At 34.9% G+C, this 15,201-nt stretch overlaps 2 protein-coding genes across 2 annotated transcripts; one reads left to right on the forward strand and one right to left on the reverse strand.

Moving 5' to 3' along the window:
* Positions 1-6,654: 6,654 nt before the first annotated feature.
* On the reverse strand, positions 6,655-8,678 carry LOC128156846 (acetylcholine receptor subunit beta-like). The gene has a single exon (XM_052819156.1). The coding sequence runs from the start codon at positions 8,307-8,309 to the stop codon at positions 7,119-7,121; it is 1,191 nt and encodes a 396-aa protein (XP_052675116.1). The 5' UTR covers positions 8,310-8,678; the 3' UTR covers positions 6,655-7,118.
* A 2,058-nt stretch (positions 8,679-10,736) lies between these two features.
* Positions 10,737-14,980, forward strand: LOC128155901 (uncharacterized). Its single transcript, XM_052817789.1, has 2 exons — positions 10,737-12,013; positions 12,258-14,980. The coding sequence occupies exons 1-2, from the start codon at positions 10,763-10,765 to the stop codon at positions 13,824-13,826; spliced, it is 2,820 nt and encodes a 939-aa protein (XP_052673749.1). The 5' UTR covers positions 10,737-10,762; the 3' UTR covers positions 13,827-14,980.
* Positions 14,981-15,201: the final 221 nt, after the last annotated feature.

Consider the following 15,201-nt stretch of genomic DNA (forward strand, 5'->3'; position numbering starts at 1 on the left):
TATCTTTGAACACAACACTATTTCCTTAACCAAGAACGTGGAATCAAAATTTCCGGAAAACTCAATTTTTAAATCCCAATATCTCTGTAATGCATCGTCCGATTTTAAAACAGATTTCAGTTTAAATCAAGCTTAATAAAAGCTCCTTTGTTGCTTTATGATTTATATCAAATTATTGATCAGAAAAGAGTTATTATAAAAAGACTTAGTAGCCCTTCAGGCCCTTAATTTGAAGGGACAGCCCCTTTTTTTTGATATCAAATAAAAGGTCTCGCTAATATAAACATGTTTTGTTCTAGAAGTGTTCATGAATTGTCAACCGTTTTCGAGATATCTAAACAACTGTATTTTAGGGGCCGACCCTTTAACCACTTACCGGGGTCACTAACAACAAAATGTTCGGTATCATATTGTTAAAAACATTATTTTTAACCACTTTTGTTCTACATTGCTTTTCAAAATATTTATCCTTTTTCAGATATTAACGATCAAAATATTGAATTATGGCCCCTTGAAACCCCTAATTACATAATTTATGACTTAGGTATGGTACTGTTTAGATGAACAGATGTACAAACAACATTTTTGCTTCTATATTTAATAACAAATTATTGTTCAGTAAAGAGTTATTGTAAGAAGACATAAGAGCCCTCTTGGCCCATAATTTGAGGGGCCAGCCCCTTTTTCTTGATATCAAATGAAAGGTCTTGCAAATACAAACATATTTTGTTCTACAAGTGTTCAAGAAATGTTAACCGTTCTTGAGATATATGTACAAATATGTTTTAGGGGCCGACCCTTTAACTCCTAAATGGGGTCATAAACAAAAAAATTTAAGGTAGCATACTGTACAAAACATTATTTTGAGCAACTTTTGTTCTACATTGCTTTTAAAAATATTTCTCTTTTTTCAGATATTAATGATCAAAGTTTTGAATTTCTGGCCCCTTGAAACCCCTAATTACGTAACATATGACTTAAGTATGGTACTGTATAAATAAACAGCCTAACAATGAACATTTTTGCTTCTATAATTAATAACAAATTATTATTCAGTAAAGAGTTATTGTAAGAAGACTTTACAGCCATTTTGGCCCCTAATTTGAGGGGCCAGCCCCTTTTTCTTGATATTAAACGAAAGCCCGTGTAATTTGAAACAACTTTTGCATGATATGTTTAAACTAAATATTTATACATTAAAAGATATCACAGAAAATGTGCAAAAATTTCGTGAAAAAATTTGGTGCCAATTTTCAGGTTCAGGCGAGCTTTGAGGCCTTTAGCAATTTTCATCATTGGACGCATGGGGGTACATCTACATACATTCGTTTACAATCCCTGAAAATTTCAAGCTTCTATCTTGATTAGTTTCGGAGGTGATGCGTGGACAAAATGACCCTTAAAAATTTACAAAATCGTCAATATCTGAAACCGGAAGTGACGTCATCATTTGAATATTTTATAATATGTAGCGCCGATCATGCTTTATCCGTCCTGAAAATTTTGTGCGAATCGGTTGGATAGTTTTCGAGAAATAGCGTTCCAAAAAAGTCAGAAAAAGAAAAAAAAGAATAACTAGAGCAAAGCTCGTTGCAAAGCAACAAGTGGGTCTTTCGCTAATGTCGGAAGTAAAGCTGGAAGTTCCTGTAAGAAGCAGAGCTCTTGAACCAATAACAAGAGTAACTAAAATAAAAAGATGAAAAATCGAATTATTCCTGGTACGACTTAACAAAAACCGAATGATTTTAAGTACGACTTAACAAAAACCTTTCCGATTTCAAGAACGACTTAACAAAAAAAATCCGAATGTGTTCAAGTACGACTTAGCAATTATTTTTTGTACGAGTTAATTTTGCTTTGAACATTACGCTATTTTTTAATCCAAGGACGCGGAATCAAAATTTCCGGAAAAATCAATTTTTAAACCCCGATATCTCTGTAATGCATTGTCCAATTTTAAAACGGATTTCAGTGTTAGATTCAGCTTATTTTTGATTTGATCAGGAAATTCATTTTTTCGAAAAATTTGTTTCACTTCCGGTTTCGACCGGAAGTGACTGATTTTCATTTCGAGCCTTATTACATAGGTAAATCGACAAAATCATAACCATTGAAAATTTCAAGCCTCTATCTTAAAGCGTTTTTGAGAAATGCCGCGGACAAAATGACTTTTTGAAAATTTTAAAAATGACGTAACGTAAAAACGGAGGTGACGTTGTCAAGAAAACTTTAACATCTTTAAGGGATAATAGTTTCACATTATCTCTGAAAATTTCAATAAAATCGGTTGGAAAATTTTTGAGTTATAAAGCCGAGAAGGAGTCAGAAAAAAAAAGAAAAAGTATAATAATAACTAGAGCAAAGCTCGTTGCAAAGCAACGAGTGGGTCTTCCGTTAATGTCGGAAGTAAAGCTTGAAGTTCCTGTAAGAAGCAGAGCTCTTAAACCAATAACAAGAGTAACTTAAATAAAAAGATGAAAAAAATCGAATTATTCCTGGTACGACTTAACAAAATCCGAATGATTTTAAGTACGAATTAACAAAAACCTTTCAGATTTCAAGAACGACTTAACAAAAAAATCCGAATGTGTTCAAGTACGACTTAACAATTATTTTCTGGTACGAGTTAATTTTACTTTGAACATTACGCTATTTTTTAAACCAAGGACGCAGAATAAAAATTTCCGGAAAAATCAATTTTTAAACCCCCATATCTCTGTAATGCATCGTCTGATTTTCCAACGGATTTCAGATTTGAATTTACCATGGCATGTTCTATAAGACTGTAGTATTGTATTATTTTGTTAAAAAAAATGAAAATTTCCAAAAATTAGAACTGCTTCCGGTTTTAAGAAAATTTGATGAACAAAATTTTAAACCCCCCAGTACATTATAAAATTGATATATCTATCATCAATAAAAATTTCAAAGCCATATCTTTAAAGTTTACGGAGATTTCTTCCGGACAAAATCACTTTTTTTAAATCTAAAAATGGCCGCCAAATTTGAACGGAAGTGACGTAAATGCTGAAACTTAAACAAAAAAAAATCCGAATGTGTTCAAGTACGATTAGTAACAATTATTTTTGGTACGAGTTAATTTTACTTTGAACGTTACGCTATTTTTTAAACCAAGGACGCGGAATCAAAATTTCCGGAAAAATCAATTTTTAAACCCCGATATCTCTGTAATGCATCGTCCGATTTTAATACGGCTTTCAGTGTTAGATTCAGCCTAATCAGCTCTACATAACAAATATTCATTTTTGATTTGATCAGAAAATTCATTTTTTCGAAAATTTTGTTTCATTTCCGGTTTCGACCGGAAGTGACAGATTTTCACTTCCGGCCTTATTACAGAGGTAAATCGACCAAATCATAATCACTGAAAATTTTAAGCCTCTATCTTAAAGCGTTTTTAAGAAAAGTCCGGGACAAAATGACTTTTTGAAATTTTTAAAAATGACGTCACGTGAAAACGGGGGTGACGTTCTCTTTAAAACTTTAACATTTTTGAGGGACGCCAAATTGCAAAAATCTCTGAAAATTTCATCAAAATCGGTTTAAAACCTTTTGAGTTATGAAGCAAAAAAGGAGTCAGAAGAAAAGAAAAAGAATAATAATAATAATGAAAAAGAAACCGAAGAATAACAAGAGGGTCTTCCGTTGGAAACGGAAGACCCTAATAAAAAGAAACCGAAGAAAAACAAAAGGGTCTTCCGTTGGAAAACGGAAGACCCTAAAAAGAAACCGAAGAATAACAAGAGGGTCTTCCGTTGGAAACGGAAGACCCTAAAAAGAATCCGAAGAATAACAATAAGGTCTTCAGTTGGAAACGGAAGACCTTAATAATTTTTAAAATGGTTCAATCTACTGAAAACAACAAAAGGTAATAATAGACATATTTTGAGTTCAAAAGTGTACACTGGAGGTCCAAATCATGTACTGCATTTCCTAATGTGGTTTCCAATGAACATCAAGTTGCTTAAAATACCGGTATTCGGTGTAAATCTAGGGGGCTATGAATATCTTATTCATTATTTAAAGCTTGTCTCATTTTGTCCTACTTACGAAAATTTATTTATGAACATTTAATATAGCGACCAATCCATTTAATGGTCGTCTGCAATGATCTCTTATAAAGCGAGCGAGGAAGGACCCGAGTGAATATTCACGCCAAAGAATTCCATGAAGTTCTAGACAGAAAGAAACAATTAAATTCTACAGTTTATGTTTTTCGTGTTTTGTTTTGTTCTTTGACATTAGTTTTGTCACTAGTCAACAACAAGGCGAAAACAAATGTGGTATAGTCTCCTTTTAATATATATGCATCCTTCTTAATTCACAGTTTACTCACATCGAAACCGAACGCGTTTGGTAGTTACCTGTTTCTGACATCCTTCAATATAGATAAGATAGATAGGTCTTCACTGCTGTATATTTAAAGTTGATGGTATACTGCTCTCAAGGCGAAAACAAATGTGGTATAGTCTCCGTTTAATATTATTACTTATTAGGTTAGTTACTGACTCACTACGGAAATATATTGGGTTGATCAATCTCATAGATGGCGAGGCGAAGCCGAGCCGTCTATGAGATTGATCAACCCAATATATTTCCGTAGTGAGTCAGTAACTAACCTAATAAGTGTTTTGTTTATCCCGAGGACTATCAAGCGACATATTTATTCACAAATAACGATGATCTACGCAAAGCCATGTACAAGATGCTTAACATCTCGTCCAATTTAAGTTAAAAACTCATACAAACTCTTCAAAATTTTCAATCTCACCTTTCAAATACTCTTTAAAAATCTTTGCTTCACCCATGTTTACTTACAATGTTTTGTTGCTTTCAATTTTGAATGTTTTTTCCCTTTTTCTGCAGAGATTTGAGCAAATTTCGACGCTGCCATTTTTTCTGCTCCAGACAAAACAATGTGGCGTCAATATTCTAAGGGCAACTACTCTTATTTTAAAGAATTTCAAAGGGCAACTTCTCCAAATACTTTAAGAACTTACGGCATGCTGTTTATGTAGTAAATACTATGAAATGTCGAAATGAGTAAGCGAAGCGTCGGCCAATGACGGCCATATTGCCTAATAGTATTTTTCACCGAACAATTATATAGAGATATACTAGACTTTGACCCGTGCGTGCACGGGTTGACATTGTACAGTATTATACTTTCATGTTAAATACTGAAATCTGATTGGTTTACACGCGCTTGATAATCCGTTCTATTACCCTCAGCGTTAGCAACACACTTAGCAACGGGTAACATTATATAAATAGTGCCTGTTTAGGAGGGTAACAGTTGAAATTGACACCCCGAGAAGACCATTGTCAACCGCCGCGAAGCGGAGGTTGACTATGGTTTTCGAGGGCTGTCGATTTCAACTGTTATCTTCCCAAACAGGCACTATTTATTTTATTATACTGAATGTCAATTGTTAAAGAAAACTTAAATGCTTTTCTATAGGAATGACTTGAATTCTACTGCGAACCGTACGTGCATCATTTACGCGCATGTAACAATTCGTTTTGTTATACTTTCATGTTAAATACTGAAATCTGATTGGTTAAGACGCAGTTAATAATATTTACTATTACCCTCAGCGTTAGCAACGCACTTGGCAACGGGTAACATTAAAAAATGTTACATGCGCGCGAAAATTATGCGCGTACGGTTCGCTGTAGAATTCACGTTATTCCTATATAAAAGCAGTAAAATTTTAAAAAAGACATTCAGTATAACAAAATAAATAGTGCCTGTTTGGGAGGATAACAGTTGAAATTGACACCCCTCGAAAACCATTGTCAACCTCCGCTTCGCGTCGGTTGACAATGGTTTTCTCGGGGTGTCAATTTCAACTGTTACCCTCCCAAACAGGCACTATTTATATAATGTAGGCCTACAAATGTATATGATATCGGACATAATTTACGAAATAGATACATCGACACACCATATTGTTGCCATTAACGTAATAAAGCTTTAAGCCTACAATAATGCTATTAATTTCACTACACTTTGCTAGTTAGAATAATCTAAGTGTGTCTCGGGACAGGCCTATACCACAGTTAAAATGCCTCCCATATACCCGTAATGTAGCCAAAAACGATTTTGGAGAAAATTAATGAAGCTGCATTGAAAATTATTCATAATAAACCATTTTGAGGCTGTAAATACCTTTCATATAAAAATATAAATCATATTAATGAAGAGTTCAACACTTTCTCCAGCAACCTTTTTCACTCGCTTTGAGTTGACATTCGGAACTATCGGGATTTTTCATATTAAATGCACTGAGTTAGCGTAATCTCCCGTATTTCCGAAAATATATATATAAATGACAAATTTTCAATGAAAATTTACACGCATTTGTTTTATCGTCTCTGAGTTTATCCATGCAAATGTGATATTGTGGAAACATAAAATAAAGAGCCTCCCGTGATTTAGCGTGAATGTAATGCGCATGTGCAATATTGTAAAATCCAAAAATTTCAGATGATTTCCGGAATTTTTTAAAGAATTTTCGTTGATTATTAATAAGCGAAGTTTGATTGAGAAAAAACAAATTGGTAATCTTCAAGTACCAAAGATGTTTAGAATATATAAAACAAAATACAGTACTCTTCCGATTTCTCGGTATTAAAGCCCAAAAATTCGAGTCTATTATTTTAATATAGTAGTATAGATAGATGAGGCAAACACGTGCTATGTTTAAACCAATGAAAGTGTGACATTTCAGTCCGAGGGAAAACAAACATGTATATGCATCCTTCTTAATTCATAGTTTACTCACATCGAAACCGAACGCGTTTGATGGTAAACACGTTTCTGACGTTCCTTCAATATCGATTAGATAGATATTCACTGCTGTATATTTAAAGTTGATAGTATACTGCTCTCAGTTTGAAGAATATTTTACATTCATACATGTAGTGTATATTGTTAGTTTTATCTCTGTTACCATCCGTTTGGAAGGTTCTTACATGAATCACGTTTTCCAGTTTCTTTACTACCAATAAAAGCTGTTGCTTTAATTTCTTTTCGCTCGCTATCATCTCTCATACAATGATATAAAGTATAAACATTTTTCAAAGTAATGAAATCATCGTAACATTAAAGTAAAGAAAATGATATTAAAAGTACAAAGTGCCAAAAAGAAAAATGCAAACAATATTCTGTCTATCATAGCCATACTATTGGACCAAGTTCTTTTCTTAGATTTACTGGGCTCATTTTCTTTACGTATCGATTTATCATTAAGGTCTATACTAATGACGTCAGTGTCTTCTTCGTTCGTCACGCTGTTTTCTGGACAACAAGGCAATGGGTCGTCACCATGATAAAATACCAACCGTATCTGTATAATGACCAGCGCCATAATAAGTACACTTAGGAACATCATTATCTCAATGTACAACGTCATATAAACGATGGACTCGGCGTCATCAGGCAGGGAGGACCCCATGACAGACAGGTAAATAGAGTAAGCCAAGAATGTGGAGATGGCGTACGAGGTTTTTTCGCCCGACTCCACGGGTATTAAAAAGACAAATATGTTCAAAATTGAAAGCAATGTCAGGGGCATAGTCACCGTTAAAAGAACAAAATACGGCTTCCTCCGAAGCGTGAAGCGAATATTCAGTCCATTACTCCCACCAGGAAGTTCGAGGATTTTGGTTTCCAAAATGTCCCACTCTGTGGTTCCCTGGACATTTAGAATATCTGGGTTTGCGTTTATAACGATGTCCTTTTTGGTATAACCAAGTACTACGAATACAAAATCGCACGTCTGCGTATCAAAAGGGAACTTCTGTAATTTCATATCACACATCACTGAAAACAAAGCCCCGGGAGACCATGTAATCACTCCAGAAAACGAAACCTGGAAAATGCCGTAAGTGTTTTTCATTGTCTCAAAGTCAGCGATTGGATTTCCAAGTCCTATGGTGGGCCACCATATATCATCCGTTTTAACCACGATGTCACTGATGTTTTGGTGTTTGTCCTTGTCCCATACTAGGAACTCATCAATCCAAGAAAATCTAAAATATCCCAGTATAGAAATCTTCCGTTCTTTTTCATTGAGGTCGTGTAAGCGACTGACGCCAAAACTGGCATTGATTATGACAGGGTCCTCCTGCAGCCTTCTCGGACGCAGGTATGGATCATAGTCTTTCAGCAGGGCTTTTCTCAATGACGTTACATTTTCGGCAGTAGTGCCGTCACCCCCGAAACTTCCTTTCATACATAGAAAGATGAAATCTACGATAAGAAGATACCTGATGTAAAGCATGATGTCCGACTTCTGATATCACACCTGTAATTTACGTGCAGTAGTAGACACTCTATTGTTTCCAATGATGAAGGATGTAACGGGTTGATTGCAGTATCTCTAGCAATCAATTATTTTCGACGTTATCAACTCCATTAATGAAAACAAACAAAGAGACACAGACAATTGTAGGAAAAAAAATGCAAAAAGTACCTAATGTTTGCTTTTGAGCTAAAAGTATTGCATTTTAATGGGATTTTCATTATCGTGCCGAAAACCCTGTGATTGGTGTTAGCAAGTTTAGTGTCATTTACGTGATTCAGTGTAAAACAGACCCAGGCATTCTGATTGCATCGCCGTTCAGCTGTTTCAAAACAAATATGGGCTTATCGTTTCACGAATCCAGTAACATTTAAGCACATTTAGACATCAATTTTCGTAACAAAAAAAAGTATGATACAACCCATTACTTTGAAAATCAAAACCCGACCTTTTATGATCGATTAAGATGACAATATAGTTCAAGATTTATTTTTGCAGCTTATGTTTAAATTTTCTTCTGTCTGTATGTCTGTCTATGCCTCTTTCATTCTCTGAGACTTCACTTAATATACAAACTTTATTATACCTTACAACCAAGCTATTGTACTAGTAATTACTGATTGCTTTATTTTCTGTTTCATTGGTGCATGTTCTAGGTAACCATTTTATAGATCCAATTTGATAGATAAAAAGTCCAATATTTTGATGCTCAGTCGCATGGAATTTTTTCTAATGGACTTTATATTCATTAGTTTTGAATAAACATTAAAAATCGAAGCTATTAATTTTATTCTTAATTTCGATTTCTATTATTTAGAGATTCAAAGTTCCGTTATGATTGGAAAACGATCTATTTTTTAATTCAATCAGAATCATGATGTTAGCCAATAAACTATATCAGTAACGGCCATAAGTCGAGATTTGCGAAAATTATCTACATAGTTTTTAAAATGGTTCAATCTACTGAATACAACATAAAGTAATAATTGACATGTTTTGAGCTCAAAAGTGTACACTGGAGGTCCAAATCATGTACCGCATTTCCTTATGTGGTTTCCAATGAACATCAAGTTGCTTAAAATACCGGTATTCGGTGTAAATCTAGGGGGCTATGAATCATAGATTCAATATTTAAAGCTTGTCTCATTTTGTCCTACTTACGAAAATTTATTTATGAAAATTTAATATATCGACCAATACATGTAATGGTAATCTGCAATGGTCTCTTTAGCCTATGATCTCTTATGAAACGGGTGAGAAAGGACCCGAGTGAATATTCACGCCAAAGAATTCCATGAAGTTCTAGACAGAAAGAAACAATTAAATTCTACAGTTTATGTTTTTCGTGTTTTGTTTTGTTCTTTGACATTAGTTTTGTCACTAGTCAACAACAAGGCGAAAGCAAAAGTGGTATAGTCTCCTTTTAATATATATGCATCCTTCTTAATTCATAGTTTACTCATCGAAACGCGTTTGGTGGTTAACATGTTTCCGTCACTTCAATATAGATAAGATAAATAGGTCTTCACTGCTGTATAATTGGTACACTGCTCTCAGTTTGAAGAATATTTTACATTCATTCATGTATAGCTTGTTGTTTTATCTCTGTTACCATCCGTTTGGAAGGTTCTTACATGAATCATGTTTCCCAGAGTTTCTTTATCACTAAAGCTGTTGCTTTAATTTCTTTGTCATATTTCGCTCTATTGTCCTTTTACTCTCTAAACACACATTTCCAAAATGCGAATCGTTTTGTATAATTTTAGGGTACACATAAGGGTATACATAATCAAATCTGCTGATGAACATGTACATGTATTTGTTAAAAGTGTAATGTATTTCAGGTTATTATGATAGCTGGGTCTCATTTTATATTTTATAACACATATTTTGTGATCAAAATATAAAAATAAAATAAGAATTATTTGAATGAATCATGGCATCATTTAATTTTATCATTAGTTTTGGACCATTGTTCTTGGTCTCCACGTGAAAAGTTCTTGACATCACTTTTTCTTATCATAGTACATATAATAAATTAAAACTTGGACTGACTGATCAACTAGCGATGGATGTCGATTTCTTGATTAAAGGCAAGTATAAAATCTGTCCTGAAGAACTTTTGGCATTCACTACAGATATTCACATTAACATTCGGTCGTTTAAACAATGAAATTATTCTGTAATTCATAAGGGACGACGATGAACGAAGGTTCCCATTTCTGATCGATGTGTGATTTTCCAATCTTTCCATAACATGTCAACCATTTCAATCAAAACCAATTCATTTTAGAGGATTTAAAGTAATGGGCGCATTAACGGGCACGTGTAAATAGATCATAATATTAGTGATGAAGTATAAAAACCTGAGGTCGTCATAGTAGTAATTACATCGGGTCACGAGAGCGGGGAAATAGGGTGAAGTTGAAGAGATGAAGAAACATCACCATTGTATTCTGCGCTTTATGATTTTATTTTTCTTGGATTGCCAAATACACGCATTTCTGGATGAGAAACTGTTGTTGGTAATTGATGAAGAAAACGTTCTTGAAGAAATGAATTCGTCTTACTCGGCCATACAACATGGAGACTCAAAGTCAGAAATGGTTCCACTGTATGGAAAAACTGTTTCTCGGAAGACAAGATCATTGGGAACAAGACAAATAAATCCAGATCCGACAGGATATGATTCGAACAGCACGATAAAATTTCCTACAGCAGACGATCGAAATCAGACAAAAATGGTTTTGGATAATTTGAATCTGACAAGTGATATTCTGTACAGAACTCTTCAAATTGACCACCTATACTGCCCTATGTCTACGACTTGTCTACTGAGTCCCCGGCTTCGGTATCCTGACATCATTCCGTACCGGTCTTGCTGTGGCACCTGTAGCTGTGCCAAAGACTGTCACGTTTCTCGCACCTGTTGTGCTGACGCCGACACTGACGTCACGGAGACTAGTTCCAATGTCGACTGTATTTTGCCTCAGTATCTTCCGTATGATAAATCTGAAGTGAATCATCACCTAAATCAAATAATATCAGTGGTGAAGTGTAAATCTGAGTACACATGGCTTAAAGAAAGAGAGTTGTGCGAAGAACCAGGAGAGATGCTTAGTTCCTTGGATACGTCACTTCCTGTCATTGCCAACGATACCGTTTACCGGAACCGGTTTTGCGCCCTTTGTAATGGCGCGTCCGAGAGTGACATTCAATCATTTGCGGGGCAGCTCGTCTGCCCCGATGGAATGGGGGTATACGCTTACACAATATCTGACCTTTTAGAACAACTAGTAAACGAACGACGATGTAATATCCTATTCCACTTCCCCCAAAACACATTGGACAATATCGTTTTCAAATCAAGATGTAATGTCGGTTTCGTACGAGAATGCAACGAAACCGGAAAATGGCGCCAACATGATCCTGACATAGAAAGGGCATGCAAATCTTACACACATATATATCGTGGAATCTATAGAAACGTATTCTGTTATATATGTAACAATGAGATTGACCCATTTATGAAATGTAGTTATGACGATATTACCACCTCGGGCGGTTTTGTGATGGGGGCATTCACAGCTATGTTGAGATTTTCAGATCGAATAGACGAAACAGTAGTTGACTCAGATGATGCGAGTCGTTGCAAAACAGACGAAATTATGGATTATTTCCAGGTAACTTGTCATATGTAGAATTTAAGATATCAACGAAAAGATAAATATCCCAACAAATTTTTTAAAGTAGATGAAATAAAAAGAGCGCAATTAGGGCGGCTTTTTTAAGCTATGAAAAGCACCTTAACGTAACAATCGGAGAAAAAAATCTTAGGACAACAATGACGTGATAAACTTTGTTTTTTAATATCAGTTTGTTTCTGTAATTCTGTTCATAACACATAGTTATATTTATTACTTACAGAACCAATGTTTGTCGGTGAAATGTTCGAGTCCATTCTCCTTTGACAAAAACAAGAAGACGTGTTCCAAAGTATTTTTAGACATAAAGAACATGTACGAACTGAGTTTACATGTTACAATGGACGCCAACAGCAAGCCCGAATTCTTACTTCCTTATATAAAAGACTATCTACGGCATGGAAGTTCTGTATGGGAGATTCTTTGGAATCAGGTTTACGAAGTGTCCATTGTAAATATGTCGTCCCCTATCCATGCCATCTACCACCTGATTTATTATGACTACGACTCAATGAGTAGAATTGAGTATGTCTTGAAAATAGTCGATTACATTACAAGTATGTTCGGAATGGTCAATGATGTTGACATCCTAACAGATCGATTCTACGAAGATTTCGATAATCTGAGTTCTTATCATTTCCCTTATGATGGGAGACCTCTTCAACAAAAAATAAGCGCGTTCACTCTCAGTCCTTCGAAGTTCAATTATAACGTAAATATAAAACGTTTTTCAAAGTTACTTATATGCCCATTTATAACCTTAGAGAACTATACCACCTTCTTAAGCAAAACAAAATACGATTTGTGTGTTATCGAAATCGACGTTTGTTTTCAAGAATCAGAGTTTCTTAAGGCAAATGATTCATACTTAGTTTGTTTGGAAAAATTTATGAAAAGTATGGAGAAATTGTCCACACCACGCATGTTGTCAAGCTATGACGGCGTAGAAGGCGTCATGTCTTTGGTCTGTACGTGTATTTCTGTTGCCAGTCTGTTGTATGTGGCGGTGACATTCGCTTTGTTCAAGTCACTTAGGACGTTTCCGGGGAAGCTAATTCTGGTCCTCTCTCTCAGTCTTATCATTGCACATCTCCTATACCAGTTTGGTTTATTCCAAACGGATCACCGTACGATATGCACTGTTCTTGGGATAATGATCCATTTCTCATGGCTTTGGGTCATTTTTTGGATGAACATATCCTGTTTCCACATGGTGAACGTTTTTACTCGAACGATGCCTCTCGCCACACACACAAATTCCAGGTTTTTCTGTTACACTCTCTATGTTTTCTTTTGTTCTGTTTCGTTTGTCGGCATCAATATTGTTGTCAGTGAAATACAAGGTAACGGTATTGGCTATGGAGACATCTTTTGCTGGATATCGCGTACAGAAATGGTGAGGTATGTTTTTGCACTACCGCTGGGATTGGTAGTCATTTTCAATGTTCTGATGTTTCTAGGTGTTGTCATATCTCTCCAAAGAAGACCGAATTTACAGCAAAGCAAGGACCGTAATCGCCAGGACTTTGTCATCTTTGTCAAACTGACCAGCATCACCGGGGTCTCTTGGGTGTTTGGGTTTTTGTACGAATGGTTAGGTATCAAGGTGTTTTCATACCTATTTATCGTGTTGACTGGTTCTCAGGGACTGTACCTGATGATAGCCTTCTCTTGCAACTCGCGAGTAAAACGTCTCTATACGGCTGCATTCCAAGGATCTCGGACAAACTCGACTTCCAAATCGAACTCCTCGTCATATCATGTCACAAAAATATCCCGGAATTCTGCTTGATACCGAATATGACAATTATTAATCTCTCTCTCTCTCTCTCTCTCTCTCTCTCTCTCTCTCTCTCTCTTTCATGTAAGAAGTATGCGTATTTCATCTGAAATGAAACTTATGTGCTATTAATTATTTATACGTATTTTTCGGTAATCAGATACGACTATCATTATGATCATAGATGCTTGATAACAGGCCCGCCCCCCATTCCATCCCCCACCCCCAGGTATCTAGACCCCTCGGGATTTAACTATTTTTTTCTTTAAATTATCCTTTTATTATAACCTTATATATATATATATATATACGTCTATTCCACAAAACGACTTAAAACAGACATTTTGGAAAAAAATCGTCTAGATACTTGGGGGTGAGGGGATGAAAAAAGGGGGGGGGGGTCGGTCCTGTCCTCAAGCACCTGTGATTATGATATTTAAATTCTTTTAATGTAATAAAAATAAATTTATGCATGAAGTTTTGAACCTTTTTATTTGGCTTGGCGAATAAGAGCGAAACTTTCGCGAATAAACGCTTAACTTTCGCGAATGAACGCGCATGTGACATTAATGTCCATGTCAATATTGTTATTTCAAACTAGAGCCATCCAAAACTTAATTAGGTGTAGCACTTTCCACTTGTAGTTTACTTATTATATAATTCAAGCATGGGAAATGTTCACACCGTTGTTACTTGTATTTAAAAGATATATTTTACTTATATTATACTTATATCATGCATTTAGAGGACAAAACTATGTTCTCTAAATATGAATAATACCTAGAAAAAGTATGTGGATTGAAACTTTTTTCAAATTCTTAATTTTTCACATTTCTCTGAAATAAAAACGCCACCCTAGACCCTATCAATGTCACGACGATATCACATATAGAACATTATTAAACAATTATATCCTTGTAATTACGAATGATAATTGATAAAAACTTGTCATTACACAAAGAGAGTCATTTCTATGAAAGCCCATTAAGCTCATTTTCGTAGGTACCAAAAAAAATCGAGAATAATAGCGAAACTTAACGCAAATAAAGGCAAACATTTCGCGATATAACGCAAAACTTTCACGAGTTAACGTGTTACTTTCGCGAATAAACGCAAAAATTTCATGAATAAACACGAGAATTTATATCAAATATTCTCAACGGATAATATTAAAATAATGAATAATAAGTATTTATTTAAAACGAAATTGAGTTTTCAATCATTGTTCTTCATAATGGTTCTTTTGTGAAATGACAATATTTATATTAAATTTTCGCGTTTATTTGCGAAAGTTTTGCGTTATATCGCGAAATTTTTGCATTTTAAAACGCGATAAAAAATCTGACTAAAAAGAAAACAACAACAAAGAGAATTGAGCAAGGCTGTG

Source organism: Crassostrea angulata, chromosome 7 (genome assembly GCF_025612915.1).
Source record: "Crassostrea angulata isolate pt1a10 chromosome 7, ASM2561291v2, whole genome shotgun sequence".
Taxonomy (NCBI): Eukaryota; Metazoa; Mollusca; class Bivalvia; order Ostreida; family Ostreidae; genus Magallana; species Magallana angulata.

Coding starts and splice junctions, on each gene's coding strand:
- LOC128155901 (XM_052817789.1), top strand. CDS start 10,763: ATGAAGAAACATCACCATTGTATTCTGCGCTTTATGATTTTATTTTTC. Junction 12,014..12,257: donor AAATTATGGATTATTTCCAG/GTAACTTGTCAT, acceptor TATTACTTACAG/AACCAATGTTTGTCGGTGAA.
- LOC128156846 (XM_052819156.1), bottom strand. CDS start 8,309: ATGCTTTACATCAGGTATCTTCTTATCGTAGATTTCATCTTTCTATGT.